General features: G+C 36.2%; 1 protein-coding gene across 5 annotated transcripts in view; it reads left to right on the top strand.

Moving 5' to 3' along the window:
• ANKS1B (ankyrin repeat and sterile alpha motif domain containing 1B) overlaps window positions 1–23,925 on the top strand; it is a 1,075,523-nt gene that overhangs the window by 607,248 nt on the left and 444,350 nt on the right. For 4 of the 5 annotated variants that reach the window (XM_047066126.1, XM_047066125.1, XM_047066124.1 and 1 more), the window contains exons 13-14: window positions 16,984–17,573; window positions 19,763–19,835. In XM_047066126.1, coding sequence (XP_046922082.1) covers window positions 16,984–17,573; window positions 19,763–19,835 — 663 coding nt within the window. The remainder of the gene's footprint in view (window positions 1–16,983; window positions 17,574–19,762; window positions 19,836–23,925) is intronic. The other variant, XM_047066127.1, reaches the window with a different exon arrangement.

Below are 23,925 nucleotides of genomic sequence, written 5' to 3'. Positions count from 1 at the left end.
CTCCCTGAAGGGGTAGCATGCAAGCCTTATAAAGGCACTTTTCCAAAGGGAGGGGTGGGCAGGGCAGGGAGGAAGTGTCCTTCAGTCCCATAGTCATTATCTTATGGTCATTACTTTTTAAAAATTTTGTTTAATATTTATTTATTTTTGAGAGATAGGGCATGAGCTGAGGAGGAGCAGAGGGAGGGAGACACAGAATCCGAAGCAGGCTCCAGGCTCTGAGCTGTCAGCACAGAGCCTGATGCGGGGCTTGAGCTCAGGTACCATGAGATCATGACCTGAGCCAAAGTCGGATGCTTAACCATCTGAGCCACCCAGGCATCCCATCTTATGGTCATTACTTTTTAGTGGACGTAAAACAATCACAGGATACCTTTTACAATGGTCAACATTGTTTTAGGGTTCCTGGAAAATAGAAATACTTGTGCAAGCAGGCTTTAAATTGTTACTTTTTTTTTTAAAATAGAGACAGAGCACATGAGTGGGGAAGAGAGAGAGAGACAGAGACAGAGACAGAATCTCAAGCAGGCTCCCCACCCAGTGCAGAGCCTGACATGGGGCTCAATCTTATGACTCCATGAAATCATGACCTGAACCCAAATCAGGAGTCCCATGCTTAACCGACTGAGCCACCCAGATGCCCCTAAATTGTTACTTCTAATTTTGCCCAGACTACCATTACTCCTTGATGGCTATTATCTCTCATTTGTTCTCTTTCCCAGAAGGAGGTATTTGTCTCTAAGTATGGAAACTTTTAACCCTTGCCTCAGACCAGTGGCTTTATAGGAGTTAAGTCCCTCTTGCTTTCCCTATACTGTCTCAATAGGACATGTGCTGAAGCCATAGGAAATTCTGGGGTAAACCATAAGCACAAAACCTTATAATGGAATGGAAAGAGGCAGGTTTTGGACTAGCCAGATTTATATCCTACACTGTCTCCTCTGTTTACTAGCTATTCCTTATCAGTTTAAAGGTAATGATAATACCTACTTCAGAGACTTATGTGAGGATTGACCTAATGAAATAGAATAACCTTGAACATAGAAGAGAAATAATAAATGTTGGTTCCCCTTTCCTAGTATGGAATCTTAGCCTTTTTAATTTTTGAAATAAGTGTGGAATTTGTATTTATTTAAATTAATTTCATATATCTTTGGAAACTTTAATTGATTTTGACTTAGGGAATTAAGAGAATATGAGCTCTATATAGTTGCCTCTGTGGCTTATTATTATTTGTTTGACTCATACTTCTGTCTTAGTATATATGTAACCTGAAAAGACATTCTTAATATTTGGATGTAAATGAACATACTAGCCAGAGCACATGAGTGCTATAACTAAGAAAACAGGCAGATAAATAAACTACGACAAGGTTTATATAATTACATTATAAATGAACAAAAACAGGGGGCACCTGGGTGGCTCAGTCAGTTAAGCATCTGACTCTTAATTTCAGTTCAGGTCATGATCTCAGAGTTATAAAATTGAGCCCTGCATTGGGCTCCTTGCTGAGGGGGGAGCCTGCTTAAGATTCTCTCTCTCCCTCTCTCTGCCCCTCCCCCACACTCTCTCTTAAAATAAATAAATAAAATATACTTTAAATAAATAAACAAAAAAATAGATAACATGTTTCACAAATATTTCTGATAAGACCCAGTACCCCTTTAAAAGATTGTTGAACCATATTGACCATATATATAACCAAAGTTTAGCTCCTAGTTCTCTTTAAGTGATCTAGGATTCAAATACAAAACACACTCTGTGATTATTTTGCATGATTATCTTTTTAAATGAATATCATGGAGTAATTGTCATGGACTAATTGGAATGCTTTAAACATTACCAAAACTCCATGAATTTCTTTTGTGTTCTTTATAAATATACATTTTAGGGGGATCTTATTTTAAAAAGGATTTGTTTTATTTGAGTTCATAATTACAGTAAGCTTGTTCTTCATTTGTATAATACTCAGGATAATTTATTGACTTATATATTGTATCACACATTACAAAGTATTAATATGCATGGCAAGGCAATTTATTATTAACTCTACCTATTTAGTAAACTCACAGTAAACTGGATCTAGATTTTTTGAATTGAAATATTCATGAATGTACATTTTTATGATAAAAATATTTTGCTACAAAGTATTACGGCAGACTAAGTGCTCTGAGACATCTGTCTGCAGCAGAACAAATATATTCTGAATAGGACACATTCTTTGAGACATTGCCTGCTCTAACAAGCTTTGCTCTCTAAAATATGTGTTAGAAGACAAGAGAGTCAATGTTGCTCTGAGTGCAGATGTCAATAACACCATTGCTGTTTGTATACTGTACCCTGTTCAGTGGTGAAGTGGGAAGGCTGAGTCAAGACTATTTAGGGAAATGGAAGGCAAATATAAATTTCCCTCTGGGGGAATCTCTGATCAGATTGACAAACTTCCATAGATTAAGATCAAGTAATGAGGTAACAATTAATGATTCCCAATCACCTTAGAAAGTAAATCACTATAAGTGGGTATGATCAAAAATAGCAAATACATATCTAATCCCCAGTGACTATAGGTATTGTTACTGAAAATCGGAAGTAAAACAATGATAAATTAAACAAAACAACTATAATATGTTTAAAGAAGTAAATTCCCAGGGCGCCTGGGTGGCTCAGTCAGTTAAGTATCTGACTTGGGCTCAGGTCATGATCTCGCAGTTTTTGAGTTTGAGCCCCACGTCAGGCTCTGTGCTGACAGCTCAGAGCCTGGAGCCTGCTTCAGATTCTGTGCCTCCCTTTCTTTCTGCCCCTCCCCTGCTTGTGCTCGGTCTCTCTCTCTCTCAAAAATAAAAATAAAACATTAAAAAAAAAAGAAAAGAAAGAAATGCCCAATCATGAAGATGAATAAAAACAAGGACTATCAGTAAATAGCTTGCAAATTTGAAAAATAAATGGCATTTCTAAATATGAAAAATATAACACTTGAAATTATTTTTAAAATTCTGCATGAATAGAATTATATATTACCAGATTAGGCAGAGGTGAAAAGAGAATTGATGAATTGGAAAATAAATCTGAAGAAATTCTCCACAGTGTAGCACAAAGGGCCAAAGAAGCAAAAAATATGGAAAACATGAAGAGATGAAGGATGGAATAAGAGAGTTAACATGCACTTAAGCAGAGTCTTGAGATGAAATAATAAAGAGTATATAGGAAAGGAAATTTGTTGATGGATAATGGCTGAATTTTTTCCCACAACTAATAAAACATTAAATCATAGGTCCAGGAAACACACTGTATTCCAAACAGGATAAAAAAAAGAAATCCTGGGGCGCCTGGGTGGCTCAGTCGGTTGAGCATCCAACTTCAGCTCAGGTCATGATCTCGCAGTTCGTGAGTTCGAGCCCCACGTCAAGCTCTGTGCTAACAAACACCTCAGAGCCTAGAGCCTGCTTCGGATTCTGTATCTCTCTCTCTCTCTCTCTCTCTCTCTCTCTCTCTCTCTCTCTCTCCCCCTCCCCTGCTCATGCTCTGCCTCTCTCTGTCTCTCAAAAATAAATAAATGTTAAAAAATTAAAAAAAAAAAAGAGAGAAATCCACAGTTAAGACACATTATTGTGAAGTTGAAATATACAGAGAAGGTTCTCAAAGCAGGTGGAGAAATGATGGATCACCTGCAGCAAAAACACAGATATAATGATTGCCAATTTATCAAGGAAATGATAGAAGCCAAAAAGAGCACAATAATATCTTCAAGGTATGAGAGAAAACCCTCAATCTCAAATGGTGAACTTTAAAAGCCTTTTCTTAATAAATGAAAGTGTAATATAAAGTCATTTATAGTTGAAAAACAAAAGGGTTTACCAAGACATTTTTTCCAAAAGAATAATCTCAAGGATTACTTCAAGAGGGAAAATGATCTTAGGCCATTCTGAGGAAGTAATAATGAATAAATAAAATGGTAAACATATATGCAAATTAAAATAAAAATAATCTGAATAAAATAATAACATCTGATTCGGAAAAGTTATTAAACAAAATGAAAACACTGACAACAGCATTTGTGACAGAACAAGTAAGTGAATTCAAGTGATCTAAAATCTTAAAACTATTCAGGAAATGAGTGGATAAGGTACTGATCAACTTTAGACTTTTAAATTCAAAATGGGGGGGGGGGCCTGGGTGGCTCAGTCGGTTAAGCATCCGACTTTGGCTAAGGTCATGATCTCTCGGTATGTGAGTTTGAGCCCCAGGTCAGGCTCTGTGCTGACTGCTCAGAGCCTGGAACTTGCTTTGGATTCTGTGTCCTCCCCCCTCTCTCTGCCCCTCCCCCACTCATGCTCTATCTCTGTCTCTCAAAAATCAATAAATGTTAAAAAAAAATTAAAAATTAAAATGTAGGGTAAAATTTTAAGTGTACCAAAAGGATAAAAATAAATTATATAAATCCAAGACATGGAAAAAAATAGTAATGAGAAAAAAGAACAAAAAAGGGAATAGAGGTGAAAAAAATATGAAAGATAAAAAGATATCAAAATGTATAGTAGAACAAAGTCTAAATATGTAATCACTGAAATCAACATAAATTTGCTAATTTCACTAGTTAAAAGGAAGAGATTGTTTAGATAGTAGGAAAACAAAATCCAGCTTTATGCTCTTTAAAATAGGTACATCTATAGCTAAGGGCACATCTACACACCCAAAAAAGGTAAAGATGAAAGGAGTTATACCTGAGAAGCATTAGCCCAAAGGAAGTTGGGTAGCTATATCAGTATCAAGCCAAGTAGACTTTAACACTGAAGGCATTTCTAAGATATAGTCACTATGAAATATTATAACATTCAATTCACCAAGAAAATATAAAAATTCTAAACATGTATGCACTTAAAAATTATCCGTATGATATACATCATATAATATCAAAAGTCCACTAAAACCAGGAGATTTCAACATACCTCAATTAATGGAATATTTTAACAGCTCAATTAATCAATTTAATGTAGTAAAAGACATACAGCTTGGTACCCAACAATTAGAGAGTACATGTGATTCTCATGAAACATTGATAAAATTTGATTTTGAGTTGGCTATAAGAAAGTTTCAATACATGTCAAAGACTCAGGTACATATATACATTTTCTGACAAGAACTCAATTAAGTTAAAGACTCCCATATATATCCTCATAAATTTGTGTATTTAAATACACACCTCTAAATAACTCATGAAAAATGAGTTGAGACACCATAATTCTAACTTAAAAATGTTTATATTTAAACAAAAATGTAAATACTAAATATCAAACATGGTGAAAGCAGCATAAGTGGAACTAAGAAATTTTGAATTCTTATGTGAGAAAAGAAAAAATACAGGGCACTTGGGTGGCTCAGTCAGTTAAGTGCCCAATTCTTGGGTTTGGGTCAGGACATGATCTCAGTGTTCATGTCATCGAGCCCTGTATCGGGCTCCGTGCAGCTCCATGGGGATGCTAATAGTACAGAGCCTACTTGGGATTCTCTCTCTCTCCCTCTCTCTGCCCCTCTCTCACTCGCTCTCTCTCTCAAAATAAATAAATAAACTTAAAAGAAAAGAAGAAATGCTGAAGACTAATTAGCTAAGTGCAAATTTTAAAAATTTTATAATAAATGATAGGAAAAAAAAACAGAAAAGTAGGAAAAAGGAAATGGCAAAGAACAGAAATTAATGAAGTAGAACAGAAACTAATATACAAAATCAGGAGCAGAATATTTTATATACTTAAAAGTGAATGTAATTACCACTAAGAACAGTATAGAAGAAAGGAAGACTGTACCAACAAACTATATTAGCAATGAGAAGGAATATAACTACAGTTACATAAAAAGATAATAAGAAAAAAAATATGAACAACTTTGTGCCAACAGATATTTAAATTGAGAGAGATGAATAAATTCTAGATAATTATAACCTACCAAAACTTCAAAAAGATATAGAAACCCCAAATAGTCGTATGGCTATTAGAGAAATTGAATGAATAATGAAAAATCTTTCCACAAAGATATGTTGAGTCAAGATTATTTTAAAAGTAACAAATATAACTGTTAAGAAACAGACCATTCTAATCTTATACAAACCCGTCTAGACAATTGTGAAGAAATGGGAATTTTCCCTATCTAGTTCTATAACACTAATAAGCTTCATAGCAAAACTAGACAGCATAAGAAATAAAAAATTAAAGGCCTTATTTCATTCATGAACATAGATACAAAAATCATAAACCAAATACTAGCAAACCAAATCTAGTGGGACAGCAAAAAAAAATTCATTATGACCAATTCATCCCATTAACATCCAGCATGTTTAACATAAGAAAGTGTGTTATTCACACTAATGGATTAAAGGAGAAAAACTACATAATGAACCCAATAGGTGAAGAAAATCATTTGATATAAACCCAATATTCAATCATAACTGAAATTCTCAGTGAAGTTGAAATACAAAAGAACATACTTAATAAATGGTATCTATCCAAAAATTAGAAAAAGCATCATTTTAAAAGGGAATCAGAGGTATTCTGTGGTAGATCTGATTACTGCTCTCAACTCTTCACTCCCTTTTCTGCTATGTTACACTGTACAGCAGGACAGTAGGTGGCCTTTACATCCTCATTCCATTTACATTAGTTTTAGACACATGACTTTATTCCATCAGTAGATGAGAGAATAAGTGATAATGTGCCAGTTCCCACAGTGAGACCTGAAGAGACATCACCCATTTTCACTGTGGAAAGATATATCATGTAGCCTCTGAACACTCATGAGGTAATGAGAGGGGAAAAGGCAAATAGATGCCCTTAGTATTAGTCTGAAAACTGTTTTGACCTCATAGGACCCTTGTGAAAAGATCTCGGGGACCCCAAGCATCCCTGGACAACACTTAGAGAAACATTGTTGTGGGATAGCATTTCCTACAAGCAATTGTACATTCTTGCACAATCTCAATGGAACCAAGTCAGAAAATTAACATTAATACATTACTAACATCTATTCCTCAGACTTGATTCAAGTTTTCTACTCTCTCCAATAATAACCTTCTCGATAAAAAGAAACTAGCTCAGGATCCCATGATGCATTTATAATTGTAATGTCTCTAGTTTCCCTCCATCTGAACAGTTCCTCTGACTTTCCTTGGCATTCATTACCTTGATACTTTTGAAGAATACAAAGCAGTTATTTTGTAGAATATCTCACAAATTAGCCTCATCTGATATTTCCGCATGAGTAGATTAAGGTTATGCATCTTCGGCAGAAAAATCCAGAAGTGATTCTGTGTTTTTCTCATTGTATCCTATCAGGTGGGGCAAGATTTTTATTTGCTCTATTACCGGTGATGTTCACCTTGATCATTTGATTAAGGTAGTGCCCCCCGAATTCTTCACCATAGAGTTAGTCTTTATGCTTTGTAATTAATAGGTATCTTGTGGAGAAGTGATTTGAAATTATTTAAATTTCCCATTCCTAATCAAACTTTTGAATCATTCATGTATTTTTATATATTGTTATGGGCTCATGTGTTTCTATTTTTATTATAATAGATTATAATTTATTAACTGTCATTATGTATTTTGTTCCCAAAACTGTCCTCAGTTTAACCAGTTGGCCCATTTGAGCTGGCTTCTGTATCCTCCTAACATGCCTCATCACTCTGAGTACTTCTTTGCTTTCTGGCACAGGGTGTTCCAGGCTCATCTTGCACCTTCCGTGCACTGGCACTGATATCAGTCATTTCTCAATGGATCCTTGTTTATTTGAGTGGAATATATATTTAGAAGCAAAAATCTAGGCTTTATTTACTGCTACTGGGATTTCAATTTCCCAGGCCCTCTTAGTAGACAGAGGTAGCTAATATAAGGTAATATATATGTGTTAATACATATATGCACAAATACATATTTACATGTCTTCTGTCTTGAAAATATTGGTATCTCCAATTCCAACCCAATATCACAAGGTTCACTCTAGTTTTCTTCCTCTTCATATTTAAAATTCTCTCTTAAACAGTGAGAAATCTGGCTCCCATTATCCTTAATGTAGTTGCTTATTTGATTAACCCTTCTGTATGTAACCAATCTCCCAGATCTACCTCCTCCCCACTCAGGTATCTTTTTTACCTTGACTGATATATATTTTTTAAAGTTTATTTATTTATTTTGAGAGGATGAGTGGTGGAGCAGCAGAGAGAGAGGGAGAGAGAGAATACCAAGCAGGTTCTGTGCTGTCAACATGGAGCCTGATGTGGGGCTCGAACCCACAAAGCCGTGAGATCATGACCTGAGGTGAAACCAAGAGTTGGAAGCTTAACTGACTGAGTCACCCAGGTGCCCCTCACCTTGACTGAGACTTGAGTCTCCATGCCAGTTTATCTCTCTTTGTAAACATCCTGCCTGCACTCCTGGGACAGCACCTTATGGCAGGCCATTGCCACACATGAACATCCTCCTTTGCCTGATTGGGCTTTGACATCCCGTGCTAGGCCACCTCATGGAGGAACACCTTTCTCTTCTGGACATGGACACATTCCTTGCACTGTTTGGGTTTTGATCTCCTTGCTAGGCTACCTCTCTGCAGGGATATCCTCCTTGCTTTGCTCAGTTTCTGACTCCTTCAGCTAAGCCGTTCCCCTTCCATAGATTACCTCCTTACCTTCACCTGAGCCCTGACACTCCATACCAGGCTACTCCCTGTGTGCACACTCACCAAACACTGTGTGGGCCCCAAGATGCCATGCTGTGTTTATCCCCAAACATAGTCACCACCATTACCCTGCTTGGGTGCTGATTTTCAACTCTGAGTCACTGCAGACCTCCACTCTCCAATGAAGGCATGGATGCCTTCTCACTCTTTCTCATCTAATGACTTTAGGACTGAATTGCCCCTGGAGTGAATGGGAAAGGAGAAAGGAAATGAGCAGCCATTTCATATCTGAGCTCCTCTGTTTATTGTATAGGTTGTTCCTTCAGAATTTGTATCATTTTCTTAATTTCTTTTAAATACTTTTTAATTTTAGTTTACTGTTTTCAAATTCTCTGGGGCTACATTTGTTATTTGTTTTCATTAGCTCTTAAACATTCATTTTCATTTCTTTTTCTTACATGTCTTTAAATGAGGTTTTATTAAAATCCTTTTTTTGTTTGTTTGTTCCCTCATGTTTAATGAGAGGAGATGTCCTGGATTATTCAAGCACAAAAGGTTCTTGTATGAGAGTAGGCATGAACCATACCATATGAAAGTAGCTTTACCCACTTCACTGTTCAAGGACTTTCTCCTTTGTGGTTACTGTGAAGTATTAAGAAACAGGGGTGCTTCTCTTGATTCAGAAGACTTGCTGCCATTACCTCAGTGTTCTCCAGAGCTCCATGCACTTTGCTTTCCAAAGTAGTACTCTCACAGTTGAATATTATATTTTGCTACTATTATGTCCAAGGCCTCCCTCCTCTAGACCTCTGCCTCCCATACCACTCCTACCTCCCATTCTATAAAGTGTTTTCCCCCTAAGGTCTCTGGTATTTGCACCCTGTTCAATTTGGATTCTGCTCCTGAAAGTTTTTCTCCAGACAGAGTCTCTAGACCTACTAAGAGCACATCTTTATTGAATATTTCTGAGACTCTCAAGGGTATAAACTACTTCTTGTTGTCTTTTTGCAGGATATTTTCAAGTTCTGCTGGTTGTCCTCAGATTCTATCGCTTACCACCCTTCTTAGTGCTGGGCCCTCTCTTTTTGGTAATCAGAGTCTAATGGCAATTTCATGGCTTGCAAGGTCCATCCAATTTCATTTTCTTTTCACCACTACAGCTTCACCGCTTCACAGATCAAGTTCTGGATCTTGCTACTATCACCTGATTTGGCTTTGCCATCCATTTTCCAGGGTCACAGGGATTCCTTGATACCTGCTTTATTAAAGATATCACCCATAGTTGATTTTTTGTTTGTTTGTCGCTGTCCTGTGCTCATTTTATCCTTCCATTATCATATGTTTTTATTTAAATACCAGTTAGTTAACATACAGTATATTAGTGTCAGGTGTACATTATAGTGATTCAACCCTTCCATACAACACCCAGTACTCATCACAAGTGTACTCATTAATCCCCATCACCTATTTAACCCATCCCCCACCCACTTCCCTTCTGGTAATCATCAGTTTCTTCTCTATAGTTAAGAGTCTGCTTCTGGCTTGCCTCTTTCTCTTTTTTCCACCTTTGCTCATTTGTTTTGTTTCTTAAATTCCACATGAGTGAAATCATATGGTATCTGTCTTTCTCTGACTTACTCTTCTTAGCATAATGCTGTCTAGCTCCATCCATGTCATTGCAAATGGAAAGAGTTTATTCTTTTTTATGACTAACATTTTATTATCTCTGTATAGATATATATCTATATATAGATTATAGGTATAGATACACACACACACACACACACACACACATACACCACATCTTTTTTTATCCATTCATCAGTCAATGGACACTTGGGCTGTTTCCATAATTTGCCTATTATAAATAATCTTCTATAAACATAGGAGTACATGTATGCCTTTGAATTAGTATTTTTGTATTATTTGGGTAAATACCTAGTAGTGCAATTTCTGGATCATAGAATAGTTCTATTTTTCACTTTTTGAGGAAGCTTCATACTATCTTCCACAGTGCCTGTACCCGTTTGCATTTCTATCAACAGTGTGAGAAGTTTCCTTTTTCTCCACATCCTTGCCAAGACCTGTTTTTTCTTGTGTTGTTGATTTTAGCCATTCTGACACGTGTGAAGTGATATCTCATTGAAGTTTTGATTTGCATTTCCTGATGATCAGTGATCTTGAGGATGTTTTCATGAGTCTGTTGGCCATCTATATGTCTTCTTTGGAAAAATGTCTATTCATATCTTTGGCCCATTTTTAAAATTCCTTTTTTTTGGTGTTTAATTTTATAAGTTCTTTATATATTCTGGATAATAACCCTTTATCAAGTATGTCATTTGCAAATATTTTCTCCCATTCCATAAGTTGCCTTTTAGTTTTGTTGATTGTTTCTTTTGCTGTGCAGAAGCTTTCTGTTTTGATGTAGTCCTCATTGTTTATTTTTGCTTTTATTTCCTTTGCTTCAGGAGACACATCTAGAAAGAAGTTACTATGGCCATTGTCAAAGGGGTTACTGCCTGTGTTCTCTAGGATTTTTATGGTTTCAGGTCTCACATTTACATCTTTGATCCATTTTGAGTTTATTTTTGTGCTTTGTGTAAGAAAATGGTCCAGTTTCATTCTTTTGCATGTTGCTGTCCAGTTTCCCCAACACCATTTGTTGAAGAGACTGTCTTTTGTCCATTGGATAATCTTTCTTGCTTTGTTGAAAATTAATTGACCATGTGGTTGTAGGTTCATTTCTGGATTTTCTATTCTGTTCTCTTGATTTATGTGTCTGTTTTTGTGCCAGTACCATACTGTTTTTGTCACTACAGCTTGGTAATATAACTTGAAGTCTGGAATTGTGATACCTCCACCTTTGCTTTTCTTGTTCATGAATGACATATGAGACCAGATGGACTTAATAGATATATTTAGAACATTCCACCCTAAAACAGCAGAATACACATTCCTTTCAAATGAACAGGGAACAGTTTTCAGAATAGATTACATATATGATCACAAAACAGGCCTCAATAAATACAAAAAGATTTAAATCATACCATGCACCTTTTGTGACCACAATGCTATGAAACTAGAAGTCCACCACAAGAAAAATATTGGAAAGACCACAAATACATGGAGATTAAACAATATCCTACTAAACAATGAATGGGTCAACCAGGAAATCAAAGAAGAAATAAAAACAAATACATGGAAACAAATGAAAATTAAAACACAATGGCCCAAATCCTGCAGGATGCAGCAAAAACAGTTTTGAGAGGGGAGTATATAGCAATACAGGCCTACCTCAAGAAGCAAGTAAAATCTCAAATAAACAACCTACCCTTATATCTAAAGGAGAACAATAAACAAAGCCTAAAGCCAGCAGAAGGAAGGAAATAATAAATATTACAACAGAAATAACTGGTATGGAAACTAAACAAATAATAGATCGATGAAACCAGGAGCTGGTTCTTTGAAAAAAATTAATTAAATTGATAAACCTCCAGTCAAATTTATCAAAAAGAAAAGAGAAATGACCCAAATAAATAAGTCACAAATGAGAGAGGAAAAATAACAACCAACATCACAGATTTTCTATTAATATTAGCGCTCAAATCCCTGGAAATGGAGAAATTTTTTATATTCTAAAATGACCCAATAGACAAAAGTTATGATTTATAATATAAGAAAAAAATCACTCATTTTCCATTATTTGTTTTTATCTTAACATGAAATTTGGGATTTTATTGCCATTCAGGTATTTATATGGGTGATAAAGATCAGGGGCAAAAATGGGTAAAAAGAAATTGAACTACTTACTATTTGATACTTTTTCTGACATTTCTTTGAAATGCTAATGATGCTTTGAGTAACTATCAGATTGAAATTCACACATATTTAGTTCTGTACCTTGGCATGAAATATACACTTATCAACAGGGAAGTGTGAAATTAAATAGGACAAGTTATGAAAACAGTTTAATCTATATACTCTGCCTCAATTACATCTAAATAAATAGTAAGAAAATGCAAAAATCCTCTCCAAAGTATATTTTAAAAATACACAAGCATAAACAAAGAAGTAAATCCCATATATTTGCCATGTCAAAATAACAATCTTTACTGAGTGTTTAATATAATCACTACTACTACATTTATTTGTAAAAACGAAATCCTTTAGATTAAAAATTGTTGAAATAACATAAGCATACATTTAATGTGTTCTATGCCATTGGCATACTTCTACTATTTTAATAAGTCTTCACAACATTATAGGTGTACACAATTACTATCTTTGCAGATATGAAAATATAAACACTGCATTGTCAGAATGTATTTTGAACAGTGTATTAATTCTTCTTTGAAAACTGGGTTACAGGCTGAATCATTTATCTATCATTGAATATCAAACCACTCCAAAACTTAATGGCTTAAACTAACAGCCATTTATTTAGCTCATGATTCTAGTGGGTATTTTCTTCTGGTCTGGGTCAGCCTCAGCCAATCTTGGCTGGGTCAATAGGCATACTGGCCTAAGATTGGTTAGTCATGGATGACCTCACTCAAATGTCTGGAAGTAGGCTTACTGTTGTCTAAGATGACAGAAATGGCTGGTGTATTAACCATGACTTTTTATTTTGCGTGTGTTTTGTTTTGTTTTGGTTTTGGTTTTGATTCTTTGACATCTTGGGACCTTTCTGACCCTGGAGGAACTGCCCTTCCCAAGTTTAGCTAAATCTTAGAGATAGTCAACATGGCCTTCATATGCAAACCAAACAATCCACAGCCATATCCCCACCCCCCACTATCTTTATTAGGCTCTCATGCTCTGGGGCACTTTTCACACCAGGACCAGACGACTAGGGACAGTTCCTATGCTCTAGAAGCTGCTGAAATGATTCAAACTAGCCACTCCTAAACCTGTTTACCCTGTTTCTCCCACTCCTTCATATAGAAATCACAATAAAGGCTCTTGCTCACCTTTTCCCCAGCTCATTCTGCCTCCTAACCAACCCTGGTGTTTCCCCTGTCCTCCTCCTCTTGGGATCTATAACAATTTATCTTTTCAATGGCAATTGTCTCCTGATCTGTTAGCCTTATCAAACTTGGAAAATAATAAAACCTACAATTTCAAATAGCTGAGTAATGTATTTCATCATCCATCAGACAAGTCTGGGCTTATTCACATGGCAGCAAGTTTGCAAGAGCAGCAAGAGAACAAGCCCTAATGCACAAGTGCTTTTCAAGTCTCTGCTTATATTATATGTACAATTGCTCCATTGGCCAAAGCAAGGAATGTGTCCCTACCCAGAGTCAGGTGGGAGGAAAGGATACAGTGTAGGGTGTGGCTTTGGGAGCCATTGCAGATTTGGGCCATGCCATCAGTCTACCAAATACGCTTTTCAGGGGGTTTTATGTCAACTTCTCATTCTCTCTGATTTGAGTAATCCTTAGAGTTTGGCCACTGAAATAAGCAAGTTGCCTTCTGACAACTCTTAGCAAAGATGTTACCAACTATCATGATGCTAAGAACTATTATTCAAAATACAAAGCTTATATGCTAATAACTAAATTTTCTTTTACTTAGGAAAGTCACTGCTTATCACTAGAGGACTTGGACAGTATAAAGCATTTTGGGGTTGTGATTATCATCATTTTGGTGAAACCAGAGAGGGGATGATAACCTAATAATAATATTCACAGAAAACTTTAAATAATATTATGCCCCTAAAACTCTTATTTATCATGAATATGGTCAAAAACCTCTTGACTGAGATTTAAAGAACCTTTTTTCCCCACAATAGGCTGATTATTTTCAATTTTCTTTTCATAATCACACCCTTTAGCCTTCTTCAGCAAGTTTCAAATTAAATTCTAAACTTCCTTATTTCTGAATTCCTCCTTCCTTTCACATTGTTTACCCATTACTGTCATCCAAACCAACCTGTTATGTTGTAAAGGACTATGGATCCAAGTAGCGTAGGAAGAAAAAGAAAATACATTGGAACAGAATGCCAAGTTTTATTTCCTCTTGGTATTATCTTGCTTCATGGTGGTGAAAAAAACCTTTTTTAGTCCACTTATCCAAATTCCAGGAACAGTCATAAACAGAAGAAAACAAGTCCCCTCCCACAAAGGGTTTACTTGCTTGTCTTTGAAATGTAGATTGTTCTTTTATCTGAATGGTAATTTATTTTCCAGGCCATTGGATATGGGAATCTGCTAGATCTTAGTTTGAATCTCAGCTTAACTGTTTACTAGCTAGAAACTTCAGGAACTTAAGTTGCCTAAGTGTTCATTTTTACTTCCAAAAAATGGATATAATAGGCCATAAACTCTAGCCTTTAGAGAGAGTTCAGAGGTGCCTTAACTCACTCTCCATTCATTCACTGTTCTACCTCAGGAAGGGTCTCAGTTGTGAGGGAAGGACAGGAGTTATCAAGGGTATAGTGTTGTTACACTGGAAAGGGATGCAGTTTTTGTGGGAAGACAGAGTGAGTATTATAGCATTGGGTGGGCACAGAGTATTCCTCCTTTAGACTGTTATCTCTTGGACCTCTCTTCCTAGCACTCCTCTCTTCCATCTCAAGATATTGTTGTGATAGGTTGGAGCAGGGAGACATGGTCTGCTTGGAAAAGCCCAGCAGGAAAGAGGGTTAGGTCCAGGGATATTCAAGGCCAGGAGCAAACCTGCTTCATCAGATCGTAGGGATAGAACAGTATAGGGACTTGGGGCCAAGCTACCATAAAGTTGATTTGTATGAGGCATCCTCTGGGCAAATATCTATTGAGACTTAATTATGGTTGCCAATTTGTTTAAATATATGAATGCAATATTCTGGTTATATCTCTATCAGATACTCATGATTATTATTAATCATTTCACAGAATTGTTATACAGATCAAATGAGATCTTGTAAATATAATCCCTAAGTCAGTGCCTAGTAAATAGCACATACCTGTTAAATGTTACTTATTAATTTATGAAAACTTTGGTGTTTGGGGTTTATAATACTAACCAACTTCTTTAAAGTGTAAGTCAGCAAGGGGCGCCTGGGTGGCGCAGTCGGTTAAGCGTCCGACTTCAGCCAGGTCACGATCTCGTGGTCCGTGAGTTTGAGCCCCGCGTCAGGCTCTGGGCTGATGGCTCAGAGCCTGGAGCCTGTTTCCGATTCTGTGTCTCCCTCTCTCTCTGCCCCTCCCCCGTTCATGCTCTGTCTCTCTCTGTCCCAAAAATAAATAAACGTTGAAAAAAAAAAATTAAAGTGTAAGTCAGCAAGTCACCTTTGGATTTGTTGTTATTATCTACCATATTGGCTATTTTTGACTCTTTCACAAGATTGGGTTATAGGCTTATCAGGTAATTTAACTTTTGATTGTGGTACATATTTAGCTATATGAATTAAAATGACCAATCAAAAAGGTATATTGACTTCCTTTGCTAAGTTATTTGGCCAGGGTTTTACACACTATATCTTTAAAAGACAAATTAGGTTAAAAAAGCATGGTATATTTTAAGTCTCAGAGAACATTTATGTTTTATCTTTAAAAACTTACAAAGCAATAAATTCTTCTTTTTTCTTTTCTGCATTACATTTTCAAAGATCTGAAGAAATTAAAAAATAACTGATGCTATTTCAGAGAAGAAAGAAAAAGATGGCTTTGTGTTAATAACTCAACATCAGTTTATTTTAAAAGCGTCTGGCTTTTTAGTGATATTATGGATTACGTCGTTTGCTTATGTTAAGCCTGAACAAATCCTTTTTGTCTAAATTATAATTTATAGAATTATTCTTAATATTATACTTAAAGTGATACTATTAGTTTTATTTACTTTAAATAACTTCTAATTATGTTTCTTTTCAAGATTTTGTTTCTGAATTTATTTTCTGGGAGAAGGGCAAAGGGATATCATTATGTATGATCTTGATTTACCTGCCTGATGTCCTCCTACTGCACAATGATTCGTTTATTGTGAGGGTTTAGACACGGGAATTTTTTCAAATTAAGAAAACTCAGTTTTAGTATTCAATATAAAATATATGCTCTGGGGACAAGGAAGAACAGTATGCAATTACTCAATTAATACTCAATTCATATCTTTGAAATACATCCAAAGGTATGTCAGGAATATCTGGTTCACACACAAACACACACGAATTCGCTTTATACATGGTACTTTGGGGTCGTGGGTGTTTCATAGGGTGAGGATATCATTGTGTAGCAGCAAATTAAATGTCTGGATATTGCACAAATTTAAAAGGCACTGCTATTGTATCAGGGTTTTTGGAGTCTTTATAAACAGCCATCCTGATGCCCTTCTCTTTTGCAGATGACCCTTCTCAACAGGAGGATAGCGATCCTCCAAAAGAATATGATCCTGGGCAATTTGCAGGCCTTCTCCATGGATCCTCTCCAGCCTGTGAGTCCCCTGAAAATCCATTTCATCTCTATGGGAAAAGAGATGAACGTGAAGAAGGACAAGATGAAGTCAGTTCAGCAAACAGTCCTTTGCCTTTCAAGAAGTCTCCAATAGCAAATAACTCAGAACCTTTGGTAAAGAAAATTAAACCCAAAGTGGTCAGTAGAACAATTTTTCACAAAAAAAGCAACCAACTTGAAAACCATACTATTGTTGGCGCCAGAACAACTAGAAATGGATCCCGGAATGGAGACCAGTGGATTGTGAACACGGGAGGATTTGTGGAAAGAGCCTGTACCCTGGGGAGAATAAGATCATTGCCAAAAGCCCTGATTGACATGCATTTATCAAAAAATGTCTCTAAATCGGATTCTGATCTAATTGCATACCCTTCAAATGAGAAAACACCAAGAGTTAACTGGAGTGAATCTTCACCTGCTGAACATACTTCTAAAGGGAATTCTGAAAGAACACCATCCTTCACTTCTGAATGGGAAGAAGTAAGACTTGTTCTTGTTGTTCTTTATATAAGGCTTTGGAGTCAAAGGAGGTTTGGGGGAAGGGTTTTAAGTTTTAAGTCTTTCAGAGGCAAAAAAAAAAAAAAAAAGAAAAAGAAAAAAAATAGCAGATGCATACAGTTCCAAGTAGAAGGGCAAGGTTCTAGGGGTTATACATGATAATTTTGCAGCTAGTGTAAAAACAAACACAATGCCACACATGTGGAGAAATCTATTGTTTCCATAGAAATTGATATCAAGCAGAAGTAATAACTAGCTATGAGGTACAAGAGAATGTTCACAGTATGTCCTACCAAGCACTGCAGCTGACAAATTGAGAAGTCTTTGTATTTCTGATGTTCTGTATCATTTTGCTACTTACTAAACTCTTTGTTAGCTCGTCTCCCTTCTTTAAAGTATCTTATATTTTCAGAAGAGCTCCTTATAATCTTAACCTTAATGGTAAACGGAATAGTTCTGGCTCTTCCCCAAGTTCCATACAACAAACCCAAATTACTTAATATTTCCCTTTTACAGCTACCAGAGAGATTAAGGAAAAAGATGTTGAGATCGAGTATCACTAATTTAAACTCTACTTAGGGGAGCCTGGGTGGCTCAGTCGGTTGAGCGTCGACTTCGGCTCAGGTCATGATCTCACAGTTGGTGATTTCGAGCCCCACATCAGGCTCTGTGCTGACAGCTTAGAGCCTGGAGCCTGCTTCAGATTCTGTGTCTCCCTCTCTCTGACCCTCCCCCGTTCATGCTTTGTCTCTCTCTGTCTCAAAAATAAATACAAACATTTAAAAAAAAATTCAAACTGTACTTAAAGACAAAGTCTTCCATTTTATAGAATTACTCAGAAAGTAAGTGCCCTTGAAAGGTTATGAAATATCATCCTTTGTCCCTAAGGAGGACTACATCATAAAGTAATGAAGTTCCTTGCCTTTTCTTGAATTTCTTCAGAGAATGGACCACATTCCCACTTAGCCTTTCACTCTAATGTTTCACATTTTTTTCTCTCAAAAGACTGCGCCAGTTGGATTGGGTTTTGAAGCACAATAGGTCACTCTAGTATTCCGAAACCTGAAACCTAGAGATGTCTGATATTGACATTCTGAATTGAGCTATTTGGGAAAATCACTTAATTTCTCTGCATCTGTTTCAGGGTGAACAAAATAGGGCACTTAAGTAATGCTTATTGCCCTTTCTGAAACCTGCTGTCTTACACACGTTGCTAGGATGATGAGGAGTGGGATTAAACCATAAATGACTAAAACTTAGTCATATCTGCCTATAAATACTGTTCCTACTTGACTGATAGTTTATTCAAGTCTCCCCATTTCTTATATTTATTAATTCCGTGAATAACATCTGAAATCATTTCTGCAATGAAGCAGAATTAATTAACATTGAACTTATCTCTTAGAATTAAGGTGTTTCTACAATTGGATTCTTGTGATTGCATGCCATGCCACAAATTAAGCTTGTGGCTGGTCAAGCCATTTGGTTCCAATGGCCATACCCACAGATGAAACCCACCCTTTCACCAGTCAAAAGACATGCATGCTCTCAGATGGAAGAGGAAGAATGCCTGGCAGAATGAACATCTTCACATGAACTTATCCCTTAGCCCCATCACTTTCTGAGTTTAAAGAATACACAGTTCCTAACTTACGGACCCACGAAGGTCCAAAGTTCATTTTAGGAAATATAAAGAAAAGGCAGTCTGATTTTGAAAGTTTAAGGAAGGGAAGCATCATTTATATTTTTAAAAGCAATTCAAAAATTGTCTGCTTCCTTTTAAACCTTTCTCAGCCAGACTTTTTTTTTTTTTTTTAATTTTTTTTTTTCAACGTTTATTTATTTTTGGGACAGAGAGAGACAGAGCATGAACGGGGGAGGGGCAGAGAGAGAGGGAGACACAGAATCGGAAACAGGCTCCAGGCTCTGAGCCATCAGCCCAGAGCCCGACGCGGGGCTCGAACTCAACGGACCGCGAGATCGTGACCTGGCTGAAGTCGGACGCTTAACCGACTGCACCACCCAGGCGCCCCACTCAGCCAGACTCTTAATTGTGGTATTGCAAAGGTAATAATAGCAAGAATGTATGCTTCTGGAGTTTGGAAATTGTTTTAAAATGTGATGCTAAAAGTGAATTGATAATTTATTTATATGGCTTTTGTTTCTCACAGATTGACAAAATAATGAATTCCATAGATGTTGGAATTAACAGTGAACTTGAGGAAATGAATGGTGAGACCACAAGTAAGGAAACCTTTATCTTCTACATTGTAATTAATAAATGTGCTCAAGAATTAGCTAGAAAATGTAGGAAACTTTAGATAATTCCATGTTTTATTATAATGATAGCATCTACAGATTATTTCCTTACACTCACATCAAACAGCCATGACCTCTAAATATGAGTTGTAAGTGTGATGATTTAGCAACTTGAGAGATTTTTTTCCCCAGGTGCTATGGCAGTTAACATTAATGGAGTTTCAACTTTGTGTAGAGCTAAGTATGCAGCACTTCAAAGTGTTAGAGAGTATGATGACTTAATACACTACGATTTCCCATTCAGTGAAATGTCCCATTCATTCTGGCCAAAGTGATTAACAACTTACCCCCAAGTTACAAGCTCCAGTATGGCAAGAGCTAGGTGTTACTTATCTTCATGTATCCCAGAATACCTAGCAGAATGTTTCACAGTTTTGCAATCGCTGTTTAACATATTGCCCTTGCGAAGTATTATTTTCTTCTTTATAACTAAAGCTCAGAGTGGAATTCCATTTGAAACTTTCTTTGAAGACTTTTTCCTTCATACTGATGGATGATGTCAAATACGAGACAGCTAAACCTAAAAATAACAGTCAAATTCATGCTCAAGAATCTACTATTCTGGATAGAGTCAAAAGAACTGGTTTCATTTCTATCCAGCCATTAAGTAGTGGTATAACTGTAGATTATTATACAGGTCTATAAAATTTGGAGTTAAAACAAGTGATTGCTAAGTTCTAGAAGAACTCATGTTTAAGTTTGTAGTGATAGTTGATGGTTTTGTAGAGATAATAGGATTAAGATCTGTAAGAGAGAAGTCCAGATATAGCATAGGATAAACAGCTATGGGATTTTGTAGCCCTTTGGTCACCAGGGCCTTTTAAACAGTATCCCTAGTGACTCTTAAGCACAAGAAAGTTGGAAAATGGCTCTCTTATGATGCACTGGGCCTGGGTGGATAAATAGCAACATTGAAATTTGGGGTTGCAGCCACTGAAAGGAATATTCAGGCCTAGACGAACACCTTACTCATTTCTTCTATGCTGGGACAGGTAAGAAATTTTTCCAATATGGCTGGACCCCATGTTAATTAAGTGATCATTGTTTTAAAAGTTTGGACAATTTTTTTTCTGAAATGCATATTTGTTTTAGATTTTAAAAACTGAAAAATTATGAAAAACATAACAAAATTATGTGCATATGTCTAATGACACAAATATGACATTAGCTCTGGGATAGCATGTATAGCCAGGTCTCTCACACAGAAAGGCTGATAAACATTGAGGATTTTTCTAGTATCCAAAGAACTAGCCTAGGAATATATGTTGCCACATAGTTCTTTCAGACATGCTTACAAAATAATTTGAAGAAAGTATAGGAATACAGATTTTTAATTGATATGAAGTTAAGAATTTATTTTTTTTACCAATAGGAAATTCCCTGATACTGAGAATGTTCAGGCAGAGACATAGTGCTTCTGTATTGGAAGATTTAGGTGACATTGAACATTAATGCTCTAAAATTCTTCAAACAGATAGTATTAGGATTATAAAAAAATAAACATGATTATAATGAAAGATTAATGCTATAATAAGGGTAAGTGTTAATTAAAAATGTCACTCAGGCAAAGCTGCCTTTTAAGGGTACTTTAGTAGTAAACAAATCCACAGATTATTACCCCTAACTCTCCTCTTTCTACTGTTCATACCACCATCCTACACACTGCCTTTATTTATTATTTTTCTACAGTGATAATGAAAATGAAAGTAGAGACTTAGTCCTCAAAGATTCATTACTATTAACAAAGACTGGTTCTGTATGTGCCTTAATTTTTGCCTTTTAATTACATATTAATTATACACTAAGTGATTGTACCATGTGGCATTCCAGTTGTCCTTTAGGTCATTTGTGAATTACAACTTTACTGGGCTGCAGGCTTTTCCCTCTTGAGGCTAGATAGAACTGGAGAGGTGACAACTCCATGAAAATACATTCCATGACTATGTACTGGGTTACCAAGTGTAGTCAGGGAATCACATGGTGAAACAAAAAAATCAAACAAATGTGAATTCGATTTTTTTAAGATTTTTTTAAATTTTATTTTTGAGAGAGAGAGAGACAGAGAGAGCATGAACAGGGAAGGGGCAGAGAGAGAAGGGTACAGAATCCAAAGCAGGCTCCAGGCTCTGAACCGTCAGCACAGAGCCCAACACAGGGCTCAAACTCATGGACTGTGAGATCATGACCTGAGCAAAGTCAGTGGCTCAACTGATTGAGCCCACCCAGGAGCTCCTGATAGACATGAATTCAAATCTCAGTTCTGCTGTTTACCAAGTGTTTGATCTTAGGCAACTCATTCAGTTTCCCCATTAACAGAAATTAAGATATTAATATAGGAAAATTGTAGAGATGTGTCTAATGGCATATAGGTAGAGTCTGACACATGTAGATATGCATTATATTTCAGCTCCCCACCTTGCCCTACCATGAGAGAGATGTGGTGTTTGACACTGTGGACATATCAAGATAAACACACATTACCCTTCCTTTAAGAACTTCATGATGTCAGCTAGTTTCATAGTCTTTGTGGTTAATTTCCTGTCCTCCCTGGAATAGTGGTGTGTCACTTGTTTTACAGGTAGTAAGAAACCCAACAGTCAATTGGTACCAGAGAAGAGTAATTACTAAAAGAGATTATAAAACTCCATGGTACCCTGGAAAAGAAAAGAGAAAAATCTAGACTTGATTTAATTACTTTTATGAAATCTGGATGTTCTCTATTTTCTTGACAATGGGGAAGAGATTTGCAATGAAATTAACAGGAGGTATATTTAGAATAAGTGAGAGGAAATACTACTTTACTTAGTGTGTGTTGTCAGTGTCTAGATTTTGCTTTGGAAGGCAACTGAACCAAGCCTGGCTTTAACAGAGCTGCACAACTTTATGAGTTTTGTGACATTTGTGGCTAAAAACCTCAGAAGATGATTGGGAGAATAAAATCAGAAGCAGTGATGTATCAAAGATGAGCATTACATTTTCCATGCTCTTTCCTATTTTGTTTCAATGTTCTTGTTTGCCCCTCCCACCACCTGCATGTTTGCAATTTCAGGTATTTTGTAAACAAAATATTTATTGTACCAGTAAGAGATTTGGAACACTTTCATCTTCACGCCTAAAAATAGGAACCAGATCAAAGTTTGAGCAGGCTCTGTGAATCATCAACTAGTTCCACTCATAGAAAACCATTTCCTCTTTTTTTTTTATTTCCTCAGAAATTTTATAGTAGTTTGAAACCTATCTGACAACTCCAGCTATCCAGGACTAAGATAGAAATAACAGTAAATAAAATTTACTCAATCTATGTTTTGTCAGTCTTTTAGATTCTCATTCATAATAATATTAATAGACAATTTTCATGAACATAACTTCTGATTTCCCACTTGAAATCAGATTCAAATGCCAAAGAAATTGGCATTGGCAGTAGGATTCAATTATATTGAATACCTCATATTGTATAGAACATCATGTTCTTTGGTGATGCTGGATACATGATGTGATGATAGTACATTCTACATCATCACATACTCACACATATAGGATTTTCTCAGAGAGCCAGTTTTGAAGTTAGGTGGACTCAGTTTCGGATCCCAGAGTTGCAATTCACTTGCTCTGTGACCTATTTGATCTCAGGTTCCTCCCTTGTAAATTCAGATTTTTAACAACCACCTCATAAGACCTCTGCAAGATTAAATTATGTACTTGTACTACTATAGCCTAGAACATAGCAGGTGGTCAACAAATGTAATTCTCTTGCCTTCTTATCCAAGTATGCATGACTTATCTTTCTAACTAGAATGTATACTACACGGGAAGATACTTAGGAACCCTTGCTTGTCTTTTTGATCAGTGAAGATTTTAGTTCAAATGTAATTACTCATATTCTAAGCTGCTTTCATGAGTCTTTCTTAAAGTTTTATTTCTTAACCATTGTCCTTGTATCACAAGGACTTCCAAAGCAAGTCAACCTTTAACTTAAGGTTAAATTTTATTCAAAGAGAAAAATTCTAGAGTCAGC

The sequence above is a fragment of the Lynx rufus genome, unplaced genomic scaffold (genome assembly GCF_022079265.1).
Source record: "Lynx rufus isolate CCGP_SWC_20201006 ecotype Redwood Valley unplaced genomic scaffold, mLynRuf1.p SCAF_7, whole genome shotgun sequence".
Taxonomy (NCBI): Eukaryota; Metazoa; Chordata; class Mammalia; order Carnivora; family Felidae; genus Lynx; species Lynx rufus.
Note: the sequence above shows the minus strand (reverse complement) of the source record. Positions and strands in the feature narration are given on the sequence as shown.